The sequence below is a fragment of the Macaca thibetana genome, chromosome 8 (assembly GCF_024542745.1).
Source record: "Macaca thibetana thibetana isolate TM-01 chromosome 8, ASM2454274v1, whole genome shotgun sequence".
In the NCBI taxonomy this organism is placed as follows: Eukaryota; Metazoa; Chordata; class Mammalia; order Primates; family Cercopithecidae; genus Macaca; species Macaca thibetana.
Window position 1 is genome coordinate 1,989,233 of NC_065585.1, and position 22,015 is coordinate 2,011,247.

Genomic DNA, 22,015 nt, shown 5'->3' on the forward strand with positions numbered 1-22,015 from the left:
CACTGCTCACTGCAAGCTCCGCCTGCCAGGTTCACGCCATTTTCCTGCCTCAGCCTCCCCAGTGGCTGGGACTACAGGCACCTGCCACCACGCCCGGCTAATTTTTTGTATTTTTAGTAGAGACGGGGTTTCACCGTGTTAGCCAGGATAGTCTCAATCTCCTGACCTTGTGATTCGCCCGCCCCGGCCTCCCACAGTGCTGGAATGACAGGCGTGAGCCACTCTCACTTTCGCTGTTCTTCGTGCCTCTAAGTCCATTCTTTGGATTTTGACAAGTAAGCATGTTTCTCGCAGCGAGGGAAATAATTAACCATACTGTTGGTTTATTAAACATAACCTTGTTGGCTTTGCATGACTACCAAAAGCCTGGGATATGCCAGACCTGTGTCCTCCTTGTTGGGTTTAGCGGGATCAGCTGCAGGAGGAGGAGCCTTGGAATCTGGCATTAGGGGCCTCAGGAGACTGTGATGTCCCTCGGACAGCAGAGGGCCTCACTAGTCTTCAGCAACAGCTGGACTCCTGGCTGCCGTCGTCTTACAAAATCAAAGAGCCTTAGATGGAGGAACTTGCTTGTATTGGCAAGGAGGAAATTTTTTATATTTAAAGGAAGAATGTTGTTTTTGCATCAGCCAGTCTGGTTTAGTATAAGAAAATACTAAAAATGTAATTTCCCAGGCAAATAAAATGGAGTCTTTGGGAACTCCCACAGAACCTTGGCAACACTGGTTGCTATCTGCATTACTTCCTTTGGTAGTACCAGTTATTGCCATAGTTTTGGCCTTAACTTCTGGTCTAACTTTGTTTAAATTGTTAACTGATTTTTTTCTCTCTCATTTTCAGCAATTCCGTGTTTGTATGATACTTGTGCAAGGGTTTCAGCCACTTTGGGAACAAAATCCAAAATTGGGCCAAAATACCCAACCATTGTGACCGGGTCAAGTCAGCTACACCCTTTACAAGCAAGTACAAGGCTGCTGCGTCCACGGAGACCCACCTAACTACCTAGGGACAGACAGCCAGGACCCCAGTAGGCAGGGACAGGAAAAAAAAAAAAGATTTCTGGGAATGATGTCTCTCGGTGGGAAATGAGGCAGGGGAATAGGGAATTAGGGTCACCATGGGTTAAGGCAGAAGTGAAAGAGCAGCAGGTGCAGCCAGTTCCAGGTGAGACGAGGCAGCACACGGGCCACATCTGCTCCTGGGATGACGAGACAGAAATCTCCACTTCAGCCTCTGACCGACCCACAGCAGCGCAGGCCAATCCTTCGTGAGATGTAACCTGCTGGAGGCCTCAAAAGGGCACCTAGGGGTGTTACCAAATTCTTTTAGCCTCATAAGAACCCTAAAGAACACTGCAGTCGGGCTCCTGAGCCGCTCGCCTGAGCCCCGAGCTCCCATCTGTGGAATGCACTTTCGCCTCAATGAATCTGCACTTTCGTTGCTTCTTTCGATGCTTCGTTCTTTCATTGTTTTGTTTGTGTGTTTTGTTCAATTCTTTGTTCAACATGCCAAGAACCTGGACAACTCACAGTCAAGACCTCCCACCCAATAACAGAACGTCAGACTCCAGAGCAGGAAGTGTGTGGGACGGCCTGGGAGCGCTCAGGGCCGTTCAGCTCAGCACCACGTGTCTGTGTGACGTGCAGCAGCTGGTCTGTGCATGCGCTGTGGGAGTATGAGGTGGGACAGCTGCTCTGCAAAAAGTCTCGCAATTTCTTTCTTTCTTTCTTTTTTTGAAATGGAGTTTCACTCTCATCACCCAGGCTGGAGTGCAGTGGCGCAATCTCTGCTCACTGCAACCTCCGCCTCCCAGGTTCAAGCGATTCTCCTGTCCCAGCTGCCTGAGTAGCTGGGATTACAGATGTGCCACCACGCCTGGCTAAGTTTGGTATTTTTAGTAGAGGTGAGGTTTAACCGTGTTGGCCAGGCTGGTCTTGAACTCCTGACCTCAGGTGATCTGTTCACCTCGGCCTCCCAAAGTGCTAGGGTTACAGATGTGAGCCGCTGCACCTGGCCTGGCAATTTCTTAAGGAACGATTTACTTGGCCTTTGGACACAGCAACTCTGGACACAGCAACTCTGTACCCCGCTATTTACCTAAGAGAATGGAGGACTCAGGAATACATCCATGTCAAACACGGCACACAGCCCAGGGTCCACCAACAAGGAAGTGAATAAGCAAATGTTGTAACGCTCACGCGTGGGACACCACTCAGCCACGCAAAGGAACAAACTGCCAGGACCCCGGAGGCACACATCACACAGAGCCCGCAGGAAAGAATACAGACCCCATGGTGTGACTTACGTGACGTTCTAGAGCAGGACAAAGTAACCTATATGGTTTTCAAGTGTCAGAACAGTTGCTGCCTTTGCAGAAGGGAGAAGATGGGGTTTACCGGAGCTGGGCTGGGGAGGATGTGGGTGGGGGGGGTTAGTAATGTCTACATTTTGTTAGGGGTTTGGGGGGGGGAGTATGCATTTGTCAAAACTATGCAATGGCACCCTCGAGGTGCATGCATTTCACTGAATGTGGTTTCACCTCTGAACATAATGTTTGGTGATATGTTAAGTAGTTGTGAAGTGTAAGCTAGAGTCTCTGTGGGAAGCATGCAGGTGGCTACAGCTTACTTTGAAGTCCATCAAGAACAGGAGATGGGTTGGGATGAATATATGATAAAGCAAATGTAACAACATATGAATTGTAGGATCCAGGTGCCAGGTATATGGGTGTTCATTGTAAACTTCTTTCCATTTGTCCTGTGCTCTTGAAATTGTTTATAATGTGTTGGGGGAAGCCACGGGGTCATGTCAGAGGACACAGGGGTCAGCCTGAAGAGGACCCAGTGCCAGAGGTGATGGCTCAGGCCCCTGGGGCTGCCGTGAGAGCTCTCCACAAACCTCATGGCTTAAAACATGAGAAATGTATTATTTTGTGGTTCTGGAGGCCAGAAGTTTGAAGTCAAGGTTTCAGCAGGACCTCATTTCCTCTGAAGGATCTTGGGCAGGATCCTCCCTGACTTCCAGCTTCTGTGGCTTGAAGAGTTCCTTGGCCTGTGGCCATGACTCCAGTTTGCTCTGGGGTCACATGTGCTCCTCTCCTCTTCTGTCTCTTGTAAGGACCCTTGTCACTGGATTTAGGACCCAGCCCAAATGCAGGATGATCTTGAGATCCTTAATTATATCTGCAAAGACCCCTTTTTCCATAGCGCCGCATTCGCGGGTACTGGGAGCTGGGCCATGGACGTCGCTGTGAGGCCCTGCACTGCACACTGCCTCCCCCACTGTCCTGGAAGCCCTTGGGGATCAGGGGCTTTTCTCCTTATCTGAGCACTGCAGCTCCTCAGGAAATGCTTACTGTGTGCATGAGAGAGTCTCTGACCTACCCTAGCAGGCCATCTTGGAGGGTAGGGCCTGTCTTTTGGGAAACGCCGTCTTCTCTGTAACTCAGGTGTAAGCCCTTGGGACAGGTGCATCTTCTCTGAGACTCGCCCAGGTCCCACTTCCAGCAGCGCGGAGGGTGCCGACAGTGCTGTGTGGCACCTCTCCTGTGGGCCCGCCCCCACGCCTCCTCCACGGCCAGTCCCCTCTGCGTCTGTCGGCCTCAGCGCTCCCAGATGCCCGAAGCCAAATAGCCCAAGAGCAGTGGCCTCCGACACTGCCCCTGGTTCTGGCCCTGCCTCGCCTCTGGGAGGTGGTTCTGGGGTGTGAACAGCTGGCGCGCCAATCACCGCCAGACCTTGAGCATAGAAAGGAGGCTTGGGCCACGGTTGCAGGAGTGTCCCCAGACAGGGTGTCCAGGCAGCCCCGTCACCCTGTCGCTGCCCTACAGCCCTGGAAACAGGGATCTGGGCCGGGTTAGGCTGGGAGGAGGAAGGTGTGGCCCCTGTCCCCAGGTCTGTGCAGGGCTGTGCAGACTGAAAGGGCCAGGGCCACACCTTGACATTGGTTTGCTCTGTGTCATTAAAGACCTTTCTTCTGCTAATCATGACCACGGTTGTTATTCTTGTTTGCAAAAATCCTGATAGGGTGAAGTCGACCCACGTGCATGGAGAGGACGGCAGAGTAGCCTGGAAACCGGGTTAGGAATCTCCGTCTCCCTGGCAACCGAGCCCAGTGTGGGGAGAGCCGGGTCTCTGCTCCAAGAGCAGCCCAGAGCCAGGTCTCAGCCTCTGGCATTCGTAGGGGCTGCCCCTTCTTAGACATGATTCTTTGGGTGGGCTGGCACCCCCTGCCCCACCCCAGGTCATGCACAAGCCAGGTCCTACCCACCTGTGCTGTCTTTTGTTGTGTGGCAAATTGCCCCAAAACACAGGGACTTAAAACAACACAGTTGATTCTCTCAGCGTCTGTGGGGCGGGAATCCAGGCTCTGCGGTGGCTCTGGCTTGCCATCTCTCGTGGGTTGTGCCGAGCCTTCAGGTTGGAGCTGCAGGCTCATCTGAAGGCTCAGCTTGGGGGATCTGCTCCCCAGCTCCCTTGCACGGCTGTTGACTCAGCCCCTCATCACTGTCACCGGGGCTTGTCCACAGGGCTTCCTCCCAGCACAGCAGCCGGCACCCCCAGGATGCAAGAGGGAGCCAGAGACCACAGCCAAGACAGAGCCACAGGCTTTGTAACCGGATCTCGGGAACCACATCCCGCCACTCTGCTGTGCTAGCTTCATCAGAAGCATGTTGGCAGGCGCAGCCTGTGTGTAAGGGGAGGGGAGTCCCTGAGGGTGAGAGCTGCAGGGGCGTGGAGCACCGGGGGCCCCCTGGAGCCTGTCCACCATCCCACAGGCCTAGACACTGGAAGGTGGGGCCTGCCTTGCTCTAGGCCTGGCCAGGGACCTTTCAAGTCTCTGAAGGGAAATTTGGCAGAGATTCCTATTCTAGGAGTGGACTGGCTGTGGTCAGCAGGGACCACCACTGAGTGCCACCCACAGTCTCCCCCCAACTCTTGTACAGGGACCTCTACTGAGTGCCACCCACAGTCCCCCACTCTTACACAGGGACTCTGGGTCCAGCTAAGAGAGGCAGAGGCCAGCCTTGTGCCAGGGCACTGGGGACAGACTGTGCTTGTCCGCTGCCCCATGGCAAAGGCAGTGTGAAATTTGAAACGGACACATCAAACACAGGCGAGCGTGGCTGGACCCGAATACCACCCTGCCTCAAACACTTCCCTGGTCCCTGTGGCCTTTAGTATAAAATCCTGCCCCTTTTCCAGCACACAGCCTGAGCCATCCCTGCCACTGCTGTGACCTCAGCTGGACCCCGTCCTCTGTCCCCCTTACCCTGCCCTCACTTGGCTCCATCTCCTGCTCTCTCCTCCCTCCAGGACCCACAGACTCCTCAGGCCTGGCTCAGTGTCCCCCAGGAGGGGCCTTCTCTGACCGCCCAGGTCTCTCACTGCCTCACCCACCCCCACAGCCCCTTTCCAGGGGATGGAGCCAGGTGCCTGGTGCTGGCTCACAGTCAGGTGGCAGGGAGAGGTCCACGGTTAGGCTGACTGTCCAAGTGTGAGAGGTTCTGAGAGGGATGGGACATTCGGGGAGGATGCAGGGACCTGAGATCTGACCCTCACCGCGTGCCCAGGCCGCCGGAGGGTGTGCTCGGGACTGTTCAGTGTGGAAGGAAAGGACAGGCTGGGAGGAGTTCCCTGTGTCCTGACTCTGGAGGGAAGGATGTTGTGGAGGGAGGAACTGCATGAGCCAGGGCTGAGAGGGAGGAAGGCGTGGGGTAGGGGGTGGTGGAGATACAGGAGGCAGTGGCAGTTGTGGGAGCACGTGTGAGACTGTGGCTGGTCCTGGTAAAACTTACTCTTCAGGCCTCTTCTTTTATGGCCTTGACCCTGGACCCAGTGAGGGTGAGCAGGAGGATGGCAGGCGGGAATGGAACCGGGAGAGGTGTCAGTGCAGCCAGGGGCTCTGCGTCAGGACCTGCCCTGGATGCCAATGGCAGCAACGTTCACAAGATACCCACCTGCAAGGAACCGATGGTCCCCGGTGGGACAAGATCCACATAAAGGGGCTGCACCCCTGCAGCCTCCCAGAGCCCCTGTGTCCCCCCCATGCCCCTGTGCTCCCCAGAGCCCCTGTGCCCTCCACACACCTGATCCGGGGGTCAGAGGGAACATTCAGGCTGAGAGGAGAAGCTGAGAAGGAGTTAGAGGGGTGCAGGGTGAGGTGGGGTTGGGGAAGGGAAGAGGGAGTGCTTTGGAAAAAGGAGGCTCAGCAGGGCTTTGCTGGAGGACACCTGTGGGCCCTGCCTGGGAAGATGTGGCTCTGGGACCCTCGGGAGTGGCTGGGCTAAAGGGGAGGGAGGTGGCTTGGCAGGAACAAGAGGAGCGGAGATGGGAAGGGCCCAGAGCATGAACCCTTGCTAGGATTCCAGCCAAACTCTGTGGATGACAGAGAACACCCCAGCCTGAGAGCAGCCTGAGACTCAGCCCTGCGTGGTCGGTGTCACACGGGGCAGGCTCAGAACTGTGGTAGGTGTCAGGTGCCCATATCAGGGCCTGGGTTGTGCTGTGCCCTTGGCAAGAAGTGCCCGCGCCGTCTGCTACTCAAGGCAGGACCCCATGGCCTCCAGGAGTGCGCCTGGGGACCCCTTTCTTCCCCTCTCCACTTCCTCCCTAGACGATCTTCCTTCCCCTCTCCACTTCCTCCCTAGACAACCGTGTCTGCTCTCTTCCTTGTGCTAGCAATGCCCAGGTCTTTGTCACCAGCCAAAGCTTCTCTTCTGCAACCCTGATGTCCTTGAGTTCTCCTGCTGGAGGCCTCCCAGGCATCTCACCTCTCTGGTGACCATTCCTCCTGGCCCTACACCCTCGGCCCATCTGCATCCCCAGCTCCCGGCCCGGCTCCTGCACGGAGACATTGTGAAGTCTTGCAAACCCACCCACTTACTCCATTTCCACGGCCATTGCCCTGGTCTGAGCCATGTCCTCCTCACCAGCTTCCCTGTTCTGTTCTAGAACCTTCCAGTTGGCCGGGCGCGGTGGCTCAAGCCTGTAATCCCAGCACTTTGGGAGGCCGAGACGGGCGGATCACGAGGTCAGGAGATCGAGACCATCCTGGCTAACACCGTGAAACCTCGTCTCTACTAAAAATACAAAAAACTAGCCGGGCGAGGTGGCGGGCGCCTGTAGTCCCAGCTACTCCGGAGGCTGAGGCAGGAGAATGGCGTAAACCCGGGAGGCGGAGCTTGCAGTGAGCTGAGATCCGGCCACTGCACTCCAGCCCGGGCTACAGAGCAAGACTCCGTCTCAAAAAAAAAAGAAAAAAAAAAAGAACCTTCCAGTCCATTCTCCATAAGGCAGTCGGAGGATCTTCTGAGATGTCGATCAATAGCGTCTGTCCCTCTCTTCAACCCTTTGCGTTTCCCATTTCTGCAGACTTCTTTGATCGTGTACCTCAAAGCCATTCCCAAGCTTTTCTCTCTGGTCAGTCGTCTTTTGATATGGGGGGCAGGACGAGGAGGATGGAAGGAAAGGGGTCCCGAGCCGCGACTCCCTGAGTGACTGGCAAGCCCTCTGCTGTAGGACCCTCCTTGCATTGGTCAGAGAGAGAACAGAACCAACGGGACGCACATGTGCAGAGAGGTTTTTGAAAACTGGCTTCCAGGATGAAGGAGGCTGGTAAGTCTCAAACCTGCAGGGCTGGCAGGCTGGAGACCCGGGAAGAGCCGACGTGCCGTGTGAGTCCAAGGACTCTGCCGCAGGGAGGCCAGTCTTTCATTCTATCCAGGCCTTCTGCTGAACGGATGAAGCCCACCATGACGGAAGGCAGCCTGCCTTCTCCAAAGTCCACCCATGTAATTGCTTTTTTTTTTTTTTTTTTTTTTTTTTTTTTTGTGAGATGGAGTCTCGCTCTGTCACCCAGGCTGGAGGGCAATGGTGCAATCTCAGCTCACTGCAACCTCCACCTCCCGGGTTCAAGTGATTCTCCTGCCTCAGCCTCCTGAGTAGCTGGGCTTACAGGTGCCCACCACCACGCCTGGGTAATTTTTGTATTTTTAGTAGAGATGGGATTTCACCATGTTGGCCAGGCTGGACTCAAACTCCTGACCTCAAGTGATCTGCCCGCCTCGGCCTCCCAAAGTGCTGGGATTACAGGTGTGAGCCACTGTGCCTGGCCAGGTACTTTTTTTTGAGATAGGGTCTTGCTCTGTTCCTCGGGCTGGAGTGCAGTGGTGCGATCACAGCTCACTGCATCCTCAACCTTCTAGGCTCAAGCAGTCTTCCCATCTCAACCTCCTGAGTAGCTGAGACTACAGGTGTGCACCACCACACCCAGCTAATTTTTAAAATTTTAGTAGAGATGGAGTCTCCCTTTGTTTCCCAGGCTGGTCTCAAACTCCTGGCCTCAAGTGATCCTTTCACCTAGGCCTCCCAAAGTGCTGGGATTACAGGTGTGAGCCACCACACATGGTCCTAACCTTCTCTCTGTGACAAATTTTCTTCTTGAAGTACATTCTTTTTTTTTTTTTTTGAGACGGAGTCTCGCTCTGTCGCCCAGGCTGGAGTGCAGTGGCCGGATCTCAGCTCACTGCAAGCTCCGCCTCCCGGGTTTACGCCATTCTCCTGCCTCAGCCTCCCGAGTAGCTGGGACTACAGGCGCCCGCCACCGCGCCCGGCTAGTTTTTTTGTATTTTTTTTAGTAGAGATGGGGTTTCACCGTGTTAGCCAGGAGAAGTACATTCTTTAAAAATGTCTTTAGGGAAGTGCTGTTAGTGGTAAACTCTCTAAAAGTCTCCGATTTTTATTCATCTGAAAAAATTTATCTAAAGTTAAAAAAGTTTGACACATAATAATTATACATATTTATGGGGTACCCCGTGATGTTTTGATATATGTATACATTATATAATGATTAAATTAAGCTAATTAACATATTCGTCACCTCGCACACATATCATTTTTTTGTGGCCAGTGGTTGTTTAGCTGTTAGAGAAAAAGAAAAATCCTTGTGGTTAGAACATAGTTTATTCTTTAAGTTTAGGGGTGTGTGACTTAATTCCTGCCTGTCACAGCCTTAGGTCTTATTTATAATTTGGAGTATTATTGCCACAAAGAGTGCATCCTGTCAGTTTCATAATCTTTATTTTAACACTTTATAGATCTACATCTCTCTAATATTTTTATTTATTTATTTACTTATTTTTGAGATAGTCTCACTCTGTCGCCCAGGCTGGAGTGCAGTGGCGTGATCTTGGCTCACTGCAACCTCTGCCTCCTGGGTTCAAGCGATTCTTCTACCTTAGCCTCCCTAGTAGCTGGGATTACAGGTGCACATGCCAGCCACCACACCTGGCTAATTTTTGTATTTTTAGTAGAGACAGGGTTTTGCCATGTTGGCCAGGCTGGTCTTGAACTCCTGACCTCAGGTGATCCCCCGCCTCAGCCTCACAAAGTGCTGGGATTACAGGTGTGAGCCACCGAGCCCGGCTTATATCTATCTAATCTATCTCTCTTTCTCTCTCTCACTTTTTCTTTTTTCCATTCATCTGCTGTTGGACCCAAGTGGATTCCATGTCTTGGGTGTTAAGAACAATGCTGCAATGGACATGGCAGTGCAGGCCTCTCTTCAAGATACTGATTTCTATTTCTCTGGCTATATATCCAGAACTGGAAGTGCTGGGTGGTAAAGTAGCTCAATGTTCAATTGTTTCAGGAACTTCCCTACTGCTTTCCCTAACGGCTGTACTAATTTACCTTTCCCCCAACAGTGCACAAGGATTCCCCTTTCTCCACATCCTCACCAAAAATTGTTATCCCTGTATCTTTGATGACAGGTATTCTAACAGGCAGGAGGTGATCTCTCCTTGCGATTTTAATTTGCATTTCCCTGCTGATTATAATACTGAAGATTTTTTTCATGCACCTGATGGCATTGTATGTCCTCTCTTGAGAAAGGTTTATTTCACTTCTGGCTCATTTTTAAATTGGCCTATTTGTTTTCTTGCTATTGAGTTGTTTTCTAAACTTTTAATTTTCTGAAAATTCTGTTTTACACTTAGTTTTGGAAGATCCGTCAAGTTCTTAGTGACAGTTATTTCCCTCTGAGCCCTTTACAGCTCTGATTTTCCTCTGCTTTGGCTGTCACTGGAGCTGCTGGAATTCTGCTGTCAATCTTATTGCTGTTTCCTGGGAGCTGGTCTTCCTTTTCTTTTTGGCTTAAAGATCTTCTGCAATTTCACTATGTCATCTAAACTTTATTTTTCTTTATTCTATTTAGTCCATGTGGTGCCTCTCTGTGCATACTTATTTTTTATTCGTTCTGAAATATTCTCAGGTGTAACTTCTTCAACGATTGACTCTCTTTCCTTTGAGATATCAACCACACTTCCACAAGCTCTCTGCACACCATCTTTTTGTTTTGTTTTAGTTTTTTCTTTTCCTCTTTTCTTGCTCAGACTCAAGTGGCCATCAGAAAAACACCATCTTTTATGTTTCTTATTTTTCCTGTTTTCTATTTCCTTATCCTTGGTGCTATATTCTTGGTAATTGTTTAAAGATTTATCTTCTAGTTTATGAATTCCCTCTTCAGTTGTGTCTAATTTGATGTATAATCTGTTTGCTGAGTATTTTTAAAAACACCTTTATTGAGATATCATTCACATACCGTAACATTTACCCTTTTATATATACAAGCCAGGGGTTTGTAGTATATTCATAGAGTTGCGTGACCATAATCTCTACTTTTAGAATATTTTCATCACTCCCAAATGAGTGATTTTATCACTTTATTTATTAGTAGTGCCCATTAGCAGTTCCTAAGGAGGAACTGATTCCCCTATCCCACCCTTCTACCACCAGGCAACCACTAAGCTACCTCTGTCTCTCTTGGATTGTTTATTCTGGACATTTCATAAAAAGAAAACCACACAGTGTGTTTTCTTGTTACCATAATTCTTTCAAGGTTTCTGCTGACCTTTTCATTTCAGTGAAAAGTTTTTCATTTCTAGAGGTTCTGTTTTTTTTCTGATAAGCATGGTGATCGGTTTCATAGTGCTTTGTTCCTTATTTTATCTTAAGCATAACAAATAGGTTAATTTTATATCCTATATTGATATTTTCCATTTAGAAAGTCTGTGGTGATTTAAATCTGTTGCTTGTCACTGTCAGCTGAATCTCACTTGGAGGCCTGCTTTCTTTAGATATGTGCTGATTTTTCATTTTGAACTTATATTTGATTCAGTTAAATCTGTGGGAACCCCATTCCCTAAGTTGGGGCTTGCTTTCTCCGGAGAGGATTCATTGTTGGTTTTGCTTTTGCAAGCAGGGATGCTGCTGACCTGGGACCACCCTGGCTCCCCGGAGGGCTCTGTGTGAGTGCCAAGTGGAGGGTGCAGGAGAAGGCACCCCTTGGGGCAGCCCTCAATCGACGACTCTTGGGCATCACTGTGAAAATACCTGTTCCCTCATCCCTTGGGTGAGCTCACCCGAGGCTCACAGTTTGCACCACTTCCCAGAGTCCCTCTCTGGGGTCAGGCTCCAGTTCCCCACCACGTGGGTTCACTGAGTGCCACATGCTTGCCAGCCTCCTTCCCCACCCTGGACCAGTTCCCCACTGCCCAGGGCTGCTACCTGCACCTCCAGCGAAATGGCGAAGTGGCTTGCTCTGGAATCCCTGCCTCAGGCTCTGCTTCCAGGACCTCAGACCCAGTGGGGGTCCAGGTCTGCCCAGGACCATTGTGGCTTTCACATCTGCCTTCTGCTCAGTGGCCAGACTTTGGGGGTCCATTATTCTATTTACTTCTTTCTTTATGGACTCAGATTTCTTTTACTTTCTTGAGAGCTCTGTATGTTTTGAAAAGAACTGTGTTTGAGCCTTGATCTAGCTCTTGCCCTCTGCACCTTATGAATCTCAACTCCTCATTCAGGTCTGGGTTAAAATGTCAGGTCCTGGGAGAAGCTTTTCCTAACCCTGAGGCAAAGCGCGCTCCTGTGGTGGTCTTTTGTCTATCTCGTCCTTGCCTCCACCCCTCTACAGACACACATGGAGAGGAGGTGTGCAGTCCCTGTAGCCCAAGTTGCTTGGGTTCCCAGCTCAGCTGTGTCACCTGTCACCTGCGTCACCGTGTGACCCTGAGCAGGGAGCTCCACTTTTCTGTGCGAGTCTCCTCATCTGTGAGATGTAAATGATACTATCTGCACATCAGGGCTGTGGTGAGACTGTAACGAGAAAATAAATACGAAGTGTCTCGAACAGGTGGAATCCATAGTACATGCTCAATAAATGTTAGCTCTGACTGTCACATCCTGCAAAGATATGCTGCAGTAGGGATCACCATTTATCGAAGGTGAGAGTCAGGAGGGCAGAAACTAGGTCTCTCTCTTCATGCCCTTTCCCAGGGCCCAAGGCAGGGCTAGGCCAGCAGGGAGCACGCAGTAAATATTTTCAGGTCAAATGAAAGGGAGCAGGACCAAAGATCGGGGCTTCCCCAGTGCCCCGGGGAGGCGGATTTCAGGCACAGGGACACGTGCAAAGGCACAGCTTTTCGGGAGCTGGAGGGCAGGGTGGGAAGGCCAAGGAAGCCGAGAAACAGGTCCAAGGCTCGGATGCTCTGGCCAGGATTTATGCCTTTACCTCCGAGTGTGGGAGTGTTTGACGACAGAAGCCCCTGGGGCTGCGGCTTCTGGTGGGGGTCTTCATGGATGCTCAGGGGAGGAGAACGGCCTGGAGCCACTGGAAAACGGCGAAACGGGGATGAGGTTGGGAAGGTGGGGAAGAGTGGGGAGCAGTGGGGAGGGGCGGGGAGAAGGGGGAGGGCGGGGAGGAGGGGGAGGGCGGGGCCTCAGGGCGGGAGTCTGACCCCAGGGGTCTGCGAACCCGGACCTGCCGCACCGGGTACCTCCCCCTCTCTGCGTCTTTGTGCATTTTGCTTCCTTTCGCAGTAAACGTTCTTCCGAGAAATTCCAAGGGGATCTCAGCCAAGCAGAGGGGGAAGGGATCCTGCCCACGCCTGGGTAGGGGGCCGCGGAGGCGGGGGAGGAGCAGGGGGCGCCGCGAGGGAGGGAGCGGGAACCGGAGGGAGCGAGCGCGCGCGAGCAAGGGGGCGCGGAGGGCCCGGGCCAGCTACCTGCGTGGGGGCCGCGAGCCCCGGGCGCCCCCCGCCCCGCGCGTCTCCCAGCCGCCCCCGCCCCCCGCGCGGCCCCCGCCCCGGCTCCGCCCCGCCCCTCGCGCGGGGTCCGCGTCTGCGGCTGCGTTCCCCGAAAGACGAGGCTGCGCCCGGATTCCGGTCCGCAGGGAGACCGAAGGGCACAGCTCCCCGCGCCGCGCACGTCGCCCGAGCCCGGAGTGCGGACACCCCCGGGATGTGAGTGCGCCCCCCGACCCCGAGGCCCGCGCTCCACGCCCCATCCGCGGTGAGCGCTGAGGAGCGCTCGGAAGGCCAGGGGAGGGGACTCGGCCCGGGGTTCCCGGCCCCCCAGCCCAGGGGTGGGGGTGGGGACCTGGCACGCGCCCCTCCCCCCAGTGACAGGTCCCACCCGTTCCCACCCCTGCCGCTCATTCCTGTCCGGACGCACCTGCAGCTCCCCGGGGAGAAGAGGACGCCCCCCCTCCGCTCCCCCACACAGGTGCCGGCGCGGGGCGGGGGCGTCTCGAGCTGTCACCTCGCCCCAGAGGCCAGACCTCTCCCGGCGGGGATGCTGTGACGGCGGACACTCTGGGAAGGAGCTGGGGGTGGGGCTCTGCGAGCTCCGGGCGGACCCTGGCCTTGGATTCCGGGGAGAAGGTTGCATCCAGAGGCTGGGAAAGGGGAGGGTCTTTGGGTCTCCTGACCGATGCTTCTCCCCTCCAGGTTTGCGCCCCAAAGGACCCGTGCCCCAAGCCCCCGCGCCGCCCCTAGGCCCGCCCGGAGCATGCTGCCTGCAGCCATGAAGGGCCTCGGTCTGGCGCTGCTGGCCGTCCTGCTGTGCTCCGCGCCCGGTGAGTAGGGGGCCCGCGGGCTGGGTCAGGTGCGTGGGAGAGCCCGAGGCGCCGCGGGAGAGCCGGGTGTGGGGCCGTCACCCTCTGACGGTTCCCACCGCACTTCCCATAGAGCCCACGCCCCCTCCGGGACCCCAGCAACCCCAGCCCGGCCCTCGGCCCCTCTGTCCTGGCACTGGGCTCTCTCCAGTGCTCTTCCTCCAGGGCCTGGAACTGGTGGGCGGCTGGCCCCGCACGGAAGCCCCTGGTCATCCGTCACCTCTGAGAGCCTCCCGGACCTCCTTTCAAATCCAGTTTGGTCCTTCACAGCTTGGAGCCCACAGAACTCCTGGGGGATATGTGTAGCAGGGTGGGAGTGGGAGGGTGGCACGGTCGGTGTGGGGTCTGTATAGCCCGTGTGTGTGTGTGTGTGTGTGTGTGTGCACGCACGTGCATGGGGGCCAGGGAGGGGCCATAGGGGCTCCCCTCAAACTGCTAGGATGGGGCACAGTTGTTCCAGGGCCTCTGTTCCCCCTCCAGGGGTCACGAGGGCCTGCTCACTCCTGTGGGGTAGGGCTCTCCCAGGAGTGCCTGCAGCAGGGGGATGGGTGAGGGACACAGGGGGTTGCCTGGGTTTGGGCCCAGTGCCTCTGGTCACCCTCCTCCCCATGCCCTGCCCAGCTCATGGCTTGTGGTGCCAGGACTGCACCCTGACCACCAACTCCAGCCATTGCACCCCAAAGCAGTGCCAGCCGTCCGACACGGTGTGTGCCAGTGTCCGAATCACGGATCCCAGCAGCAGTAAGTTGGGACTTAGGGTAGTGGGGAATGTGCTGAAAGCCAGGCTCTTGGGAGAGGTCAGAGGTGTCCTCTGAGCCCCTTTGGCCTGGGACAAGAGCGAGAGCGTGGGGCTACGGGCAGGATACTGCCCCACTGTCCCTCCCTGGCTCCTTGGTGGCCTTTTCCATCTAGTTGGGGCCAGCGTGGGAGGGTGGAGGGACTCGGCTCTGCCTATCTGGGGCCCCGAGCTGACCCGGAGGGGCCTGGGCTGGGTCCTTGGGAGGAGGCAGAGAGGGCCCAGGAGGAGCCCCCGTCGCAGGCCGTGCTTTCTCTTCCCAGGCAGGAAGGATCACTCGGTGAACAAGATGTGTGCCTCCTCCTGCGACTTCGTTAAGCGACACTTTTTCTCAGACTATCTGATGGGGTTTATTAACTCTGGGATCTTAAAAGTCGACGTGGACTGCTGCGAGAAGGATTTGTGCAATGGGGTGGCCGGGGCAGGGCACAGCCCCTGGGCCCTGGCCGGGGGGCTCCTGCTCAGCCTGGGGCCCGCCCTCCTCTGGGCTGGGCCCTGAGGTCTCCTCCTTCCCACGGGGCTTCTGAGCTTGCTCCCCTGAGCCTGTGGCTGCCCCCTCCCCAGCCTGGCATGGCTGGGGCTGGGGGCAGCCTTGGCCCAGCTCCGTGGCTGTGGCCTGTGGCTCTCATTCCTCCCCCAACATGAAGCCTCCCTGTCTCTCCGCTAGCTCTGAGTCCCGGGAAGCTGGACATCTCCAGGAAACCAGGCCATCTGGGCAGGAGGCCTGGGGATGAGGGTGGGGGGACCCCCAGGTCCCAGAGGGGAAGTGAAGCAACAGCCCAGCTGGAAGGGCGTCTTCTACAGAGAAATAAAGTCACTTTTGAGTCCTGAGACCCGGGTCTGAGCCTGGGTGTCGGGGGCGGGAAAGGGGTCCTGGCAAAGAGCTGGGAATGAGGTGCTGAGGGATCTGAGGGGCTGAGGACAGGGCGGGCGCTCAGCCATGGTCTCGGGCTCTTGGGCTCAGGGCACTGGGGTGGTGGGGCTTGTGCTGGGCTGCTTGGTCCTGGTGAGGATTAGGAGCCCTTGGGGTGATGGGGTGAGAGCTGAGATGAGCAAGATCACAGGGTGGGCTTGGGGGAAGATGCCGGAATCCTGTGAGCACACCACAGACACCAGACATGCCCACAAACGGTGGTGCCCACGCAGCCAGCATGTGCACACACACCCATGCCTGCCCTGCTCACTCCTTCACACAAGCAAACCCCAGGTGTCCTGCGCACATGTGCTGGGGCATGCACGTAACTGGCACAAATTGGCGTGTCCCGGTGCACGTGTGCATGCCCACATGCAAATGCCCATGTCTGTGCACACCCACCCTCGTACACTCAGCGTGCAGTGCACACGGGGCCCTCGCAGACTCACGGATGAGACCATGCATGCTGGGCTTCTCTTGCCCCCCACCTCGGCTGTCTCTGCCCCTGGGGGCTGCTTCAGGCCGAGTGGAGCCCTCCTGTTCCATCCCCCTGCCTCTTTGCTGCACATCCACTCCGGCCACTCCTGGCTGAGTTGGGCTCGTGAGGTCAGTCCCTGTGGCCAGGGGTTGAGGAAGCCCACCCATCTCTCTGGGCTGGTCCAGAGGGACTGGATGCCGTGGGGTGAGGGGGCAGGGAGGACTCGGCCTGGGAAATGTTGGAGTGATGTCCTGATCCTTCCCGCTCCAGTTTCAGCCCTGCACCCCCGCATCCAGCCCAGCCTCCCACACCCACCGGCCACCACGCTGGATGCTCCACCAGCAGCTCGTCTCACGGCCCAGGCTCAACACATAGCGCTTGGCAGGCAACACAGGGTTTCTCTGAGGCCTGGGCTCTGGCCACTGCTGCTTCATGCCACCTGTGGCTGACCCAGTCTCCTGGCCACTGATGGGTCCTGGACTCCTTAGGGAAAGCGGTGGTTCCTATAAGGGCTGGCCTTGCATGAGGGATGGCGAGAAATTGGGTCCAGGGCTAGTGAGCCAGAAAGAGAGAGGAGGCCTGAGGTCCTGGGCATTGGCGCCGATTCCCTGCTGGACACGGCCGAGGGGCTTTTCTGTAGAAGGCTGTCTGCTCTGTGATGCACCCTCGCCCCCGCCCCACCCCTCAGTAAAGTGTGCTGCTCTTGCTTGTGCCTGGTGTTTTGGGGGCTGGGGGACTGCAGAGAAGCTGAGAATTCCCAGCAGGTAGGAAGCCCTGAAGCAATGGAAACCCCCCCCAGGGAAGCCTTAGCCAGCTAGGGAGGCCGTGGACAGGCCTCCCACAGGGGTGAGGCTTGAGCCAGTTTTTTTTTTTTTTTTTTTTTTTTTTTTTTTTGAGACGGAGTCTTGCTCTGTCCCCCAGGCTGGAGTGCAGTGGCGGGATCTTGGCTCACTGCAAGCTCTGCCTCCCGGGATCATGCCATTCTCCTGCCTCAGCCTCCTGAGTAGTTGGGACTACAGGCGCCCGCCACCGCACCCGGCTAATTTTTTTTGTATTTTTAGTAGAGACGAGGTCTTGATCTCCTGGCCTTGTGATCCGCCCGCCTCGGCCTCCCAAAGTGCTGGGATTACAGGCGTGAGCCACCGCGCCCGGCGAGCCAGTTTTCATATACATCTTTGTATGCTGAATTTATTATTTGAAAGAGGTATTTAAAGGCACAAAAAGGAGTGAAATGCTCCCACCTCCTTAAATAATCATATACAATCAGAAGGGCACGCCCTCACCTCTCCCTCGCCTCCCACCCTGAGGGGCTGCCAGGGCGGGACAGGCAGGAAGCCGGCTGGCTCCCAAGCTGCCGCCGGCACTGGCTAAGTCGGTCTCCCCATCTCGGAAGGAGTTCAAGTGTGTGGTCCCCACCTGATGAGCTGTCTTCGAAGGGCTGAACTTCTCCGTCGGCGTGAAGCCCTTGGTCTGGCGGGGCACGTGGACGGTGCTGAGACGTCGATCTGCTACCAGCCCTTTCTACTGAGCAATTCACCGGCGATGTCACCCCAGGCCCCGTGTCCAGGTCGACCGGCTTTAACGTCTGCTTGGGGTCCCCCGGATGAGGGAGCCGTGCATTTGTAACCATCCCTTATCGGTGGGTGTAGGGGTTTGTTCTCAAATGTCTATTGTCAACAACACTGAAGTGTCCGCCCTTGTCCTCAAACCTCCATGGGCTCAAGTGGTGATGGGTGTGGGATGGATGCCGAGAAGGGAGCGGAAATCTGATGAAGTTGCTGCTTCTGAAGGTTCCAGACACACTTACTAGCAATGAGCGTTCTTCAGCTTCAGGAACGTTTTGCCCACCTCGTGGACAAAGAGAATCTCCACGTCCTCTGTGGCAGCCACGTGTGCTTCTCCTCTCTTGCCTGGTCACACCCTTTGCCCATGCTCCTTGTCTTTGTTGCTTGTCTTTGTCCTACTGACTCTCACCGCCCTTTTGTATATTCTGGGGACACGAATCTTCCCTGCGTTATACGTCCTGTGGATATTTCCTTGCTGTCTGTTGCTTGTGTCTCGTTTGTGGTGTTTTCAGTGTGCATTTATGGATGTTTTAATGTTGGATGCAGTCAAATCTGTCTAATTGTTCTTTTGTGGTGTGGGGGCTTCATGTCTTAGGAGAATTTCCTCTACCTTTATCTTATGAAAAGAGTTCCTTATTTTCTTCTAATATGTTTACAGATTTGGTTACTGTGCGCAGCCAGCCAGTGCATCTGGAGTTCATTACAGTGTAGCAGGAGGTAGGAGGTTCTTCCAAATGGCCACTTTTCCTCCATGTCATTTATTAAATAACCTGACTTTCGCCTGTTGATCTGAGATACCACCTTTATAACAGAATGCCTTCCCACATGTGGCAGGCTGTTTCTGAGCCGCTGCCCACTGGGATTGCACTGGTTGGTTCGTCACGGGTCATTTCGATGCGATGCCGTTTCAATGATGGTAGCCAGGCGGCGTGTTTGACACTTGCTAAGGCAAGGGTCCCACGTTATTCTTTTTAAACACTTACTGCTACTTCTCACAACGTATCCTTACAGATGGGTTTTGGGATCCATTTTTCCGGTTGCAGAAAATGCTAACACTGTTAGCACTTCAGCGGGACTGTCTCTTGCATGTGTGGCTGGGGGAACTGCAGTCTTGCCTGCTTCGAGTCTCCCGCTCGGCCGCTCGGTGTCCGGCCTCTTCACTCGGCCTCCTGAGCGATGCCCCACTGAGTGGGACTGAGTGATGGGCTGTGCTCTTTCCTTGATGTACTTATTACTGGGTAATTTATGGTTTTTTGATGTTGCAAATGGGGTTTCCCTTCTTACCTTTACATTTAACCCGCCATTGTTGGTGCGGTGAGTGGATGCTTCTTATTTTCTCGTGATTTCTCTTTGAAAGTCTCCCACTCTGTTGAAGCAGGTGAACTGGGCCTGCTTGCTGCCTGAGAGGAGGGGCTGATAGGACAGAACACCGAGGTCCCCCGTACCCCTGGCCTGGTACTTCCAGAAGCCTGACCCACCTGGCTGTGGGCCTCTCGGAGACAGACAGTGAGATAGAGGGAGGAGTCTGAGGAGGAACCTTTCAGAACATCTCAAGACTCTCCCAAGTCAAGAAAAATCACGCTTTAAAGGATGGAAGTTAGTTTTATTCAGAAGCCTTGCTGAAGATTGCAACCCGGGAGTCTTTCCTAGCGTTTCTAGGAGGCTGCTCCAGAGCTGTTCCAGCCCACAATCCGCATGTGGGCAGCGGCTCTGCACGTGCCCAGGCGTGACAGTGGGGCAGAGCCTCAGGGCTGGGTGTGAGGCTGCATCTGGCCACGGATCCTAGGGGCATAATAGAAAATCCTGTCAACATTGTCTTTCATGCGGGAAGAAGCAAGAGTCAGGATCATTGAACTCGTCTTTCTAAAAACGCCGTGACTCAGGCAGGAGAATAGGGACCCGGTCTGCAGCCCGCTCATGGCCTCCGGGGCACCCTTCCACAAGCTACACCCAGTCCCGAGTCAGGGGCTCGGGAAATCCTGCCCGCAGGCGGGATGCACACACAGCTTCCTACATTTCCTACTTTGTCTCACAACACAGAGCGGGAGGGAGGCACTACCCTCCAACCAGGATGAGAGACCCCCTGGCCCAAGCAGGGGAAGGGGAGCTGCTGAGGGCTGAGGCTGGGATGAGTCCCAGAGAGGTGGCACCCGGCATCCTGGGCAGCAATCCCAGAGCACCAAGACCTCAGAGTGGCCCCGGGTGAAGGTGGTCAGGGCAGGTGGGTCCCTGGCAGCTTCAGAACCAACAGAGGATGGGGTTAGGATGCAGACAAGGGAGAAGCCATTTGGTGGCAGCCGGTGTGCACCGGGCATTAGCCAAGGGCTGAAGGCCCAGGGCCCAGGGGTGTCTCCACAAACACCCTGTGTGGACAGATTTGCCATCCTGCTGCCCACAGCCCCACACAGACACAGCCCTGGGCAAGAAGGCATGGAGGGTTGCAGTCACTACAACTACGTCCCTGCCAGCCGGTAGGGTGGAGAGGTCTAGGAATAGAAATTGTAGGAATAGTAAAGTTGTGTTTCTCGTTCAGCTGTTTGTGGGCTGTGCTCCACTACCCAAGTGTCCCCTGGCTGCCCAGGCCAGCATCCACCAGAGTGAGTTTAAGCAGAGGGCTTCGCAGGGGGTTTGCAGGGAGGGCTGGGGCCTCTGGCTGCAGGCATGGCCTCCGGGAAAGACCCAGAGCTGGCCTGGCTGGTACGGCCACTGGCCCTGGAGCAGCATGCTGCCCCTGCCCCTGCCCCTGTCCAGGGAAGGAGGCCTGCACCCCACCTCCGTAGCTCTCCTTAGGAGTTCTGCCTGGATGTGTCTCCCCGGCAGAGATGAAGTCGCATAGCTACACCCTAGGGCCTGGGAGGTGGCATGATGTAGTTCCTGAATTCTGTAACGGGAAAGTGAGATTGACGATGCAGAACTTTCAGAATGTTCAGAGCGTGTTCAGGTGACTTGAGGCAGCCACAGATGACACCACAGGTACAGTAAGTGAGGGCTGCTTACTTCTGAATGCATATCTTCCTGAATTCCATGATGAGCAGAATCTCTTAGATCTTCAAGGGATATAACCATATAATCGGCGAATAAAGGTAATTTGGTTGCTTCTTTCCCGGTACTTACATTGCCTGTTCAGCTTTTGTTTCTATTGCCTGAGCTGAGCCCTCCAAAGCATGGCTGAAGAATAACAGTGACCAGGGTGTCTGTGCTAACGGGAGGCCTTTCATGTTACGCCACAAATTAGTGTTTGCTGTTGGATTTCAAAACCAGTCTTTATTCAGTCTAGACTCTTTACTTATTCATATTTCATTTAGCTTTTTCTTAGGAATGGCTGATGAACTTAAAAAGAAATGCCCTTTCATTATCTATGGCTCTAAGTCCATATTTTCCTATTTAATGAATAGTTAGTGCGGCGAGCTCCGTTGCTAGATTTCCTTGTGGTGAGCTGCTCTGCCATTTGTGATGTGTTACTCATTTAAACCACTGCCAGATTCAGATAGCCAATATTTGGTTAGGATGTTTGCATCGCAGACACCTGCATCACAGTCAGGCTGAGATGTGTCTGTAGCTTTTCTTTTGATATCTTTATCAGAGCACAGACAGCCATTTCCCACCTCCCATGCTCTGCAGCAGTCTTGCTGCCTGGGGGTCTGTGGGGTTCACCTTCCCCAGTGGGACCTCTGAAGACCTCCTGCCTCCCCTCTTCGGGGGCTGGGGAGGTAGCTGGGCCAGAGAAGCTGCTGTATCAGTGGGTGCTGGGCCCCCGTGTGTGGGGCCAGGGCCTGTCTAGGCCATCTCCTCCTTCCCTTGTGTTGGACCTCCAGCTGGATTGAGGCCTAACTGTGCCCACTTTATCCTGGGAAACAGGTAAGAGGTCAGACACTGACAGTCCAAAACCTTCAGTGGATTCGCAGAGGACATCAGGCTACCTGGATTCCAATTTCTCTTCTAGCGCCTTCTGGCCGTGTGACCCTGGCCAAGTTCTGCAGTCTCTCTGGGCCTGGTCCCGTGTCTGTGAGGCAGGACACACCCAGCTCATGGGGGTGCTGTGGGTGTGGGGGCGGGGCTGATCCTGGAGCCCACCTCTGGCCCTCTGTTCCAGGCTGGCAGAACGCTGGTCCAGGCAGGGTGGACGGAAGGTGGCGGGGAGTGGGAGAATGAACACTCCTCCCTCCTCAGCTTTATTCCTGGGGCCTGTAGCTTTCTCCAAACTGCCCCAGCTACTTCGTGCTGTATAAGACAGACGTTTACGTGTGTGGTTTTCAGACATCCCCAGGCCTCCCCGTGACATCCGCACACTGGAGACTGGAAATTCCCTG

At 54.8% G+C, this 22,015-nt stretch overlaps 1 protein-coding gene across 5 annotated transcripts in view; it reads left to right on the forward strand.

The window, feature by feature from the left end:
• Positions 1 to 15,580, forward strand: part of LY6H (lymphocyte antigen 6 family member H) — a 67,743-nt gene extending 52,163 nt beyond the window's left edge. Inside the window, exons 1-6 of one of the 5 annotated variants that reach the window (XM_050801051.1) lie at positions 12,583 to 12,704; positions 12,879 to 12,950; positions 13,231 to 13,300; positions 13,787 to 13,914; positions 14,575 to 14,694; positions 15,013 to 15,580. In XM_050801051.1, the coding sequence (XP_050657008.1) occupies positions 13,299 to 13,300; positions 13,787 to 13,914; positions 14,575 to 14,694; positions 15,013 to 15,248 (486 nt within the window). In that variant the 5' untranslated portion in view covers positions 12,583 to 12,704; positions 12,879 to 12,950; positions 13,231 to 13,298 and the 3' untranslated portion in view covers positions 15,249 to 15,580. Of the gene's footprint in view, positions 1 to 12,582; positions 12,705 to 12,878; positions 12,951 to 13,154; positions 13,350 to 13,786; positions 13,915 to 14,574; positions 14,695 to 15,012 lie in introns of those variants that run through there. The other 4 variants (XM_050801049.1, XM_050801050.1, XM_050801053.1 and 1 more) reach the window with 4 other exon arrangements.
• Positions 15,581 to 22,015: the final 6,435 nt, after the last annotated feature.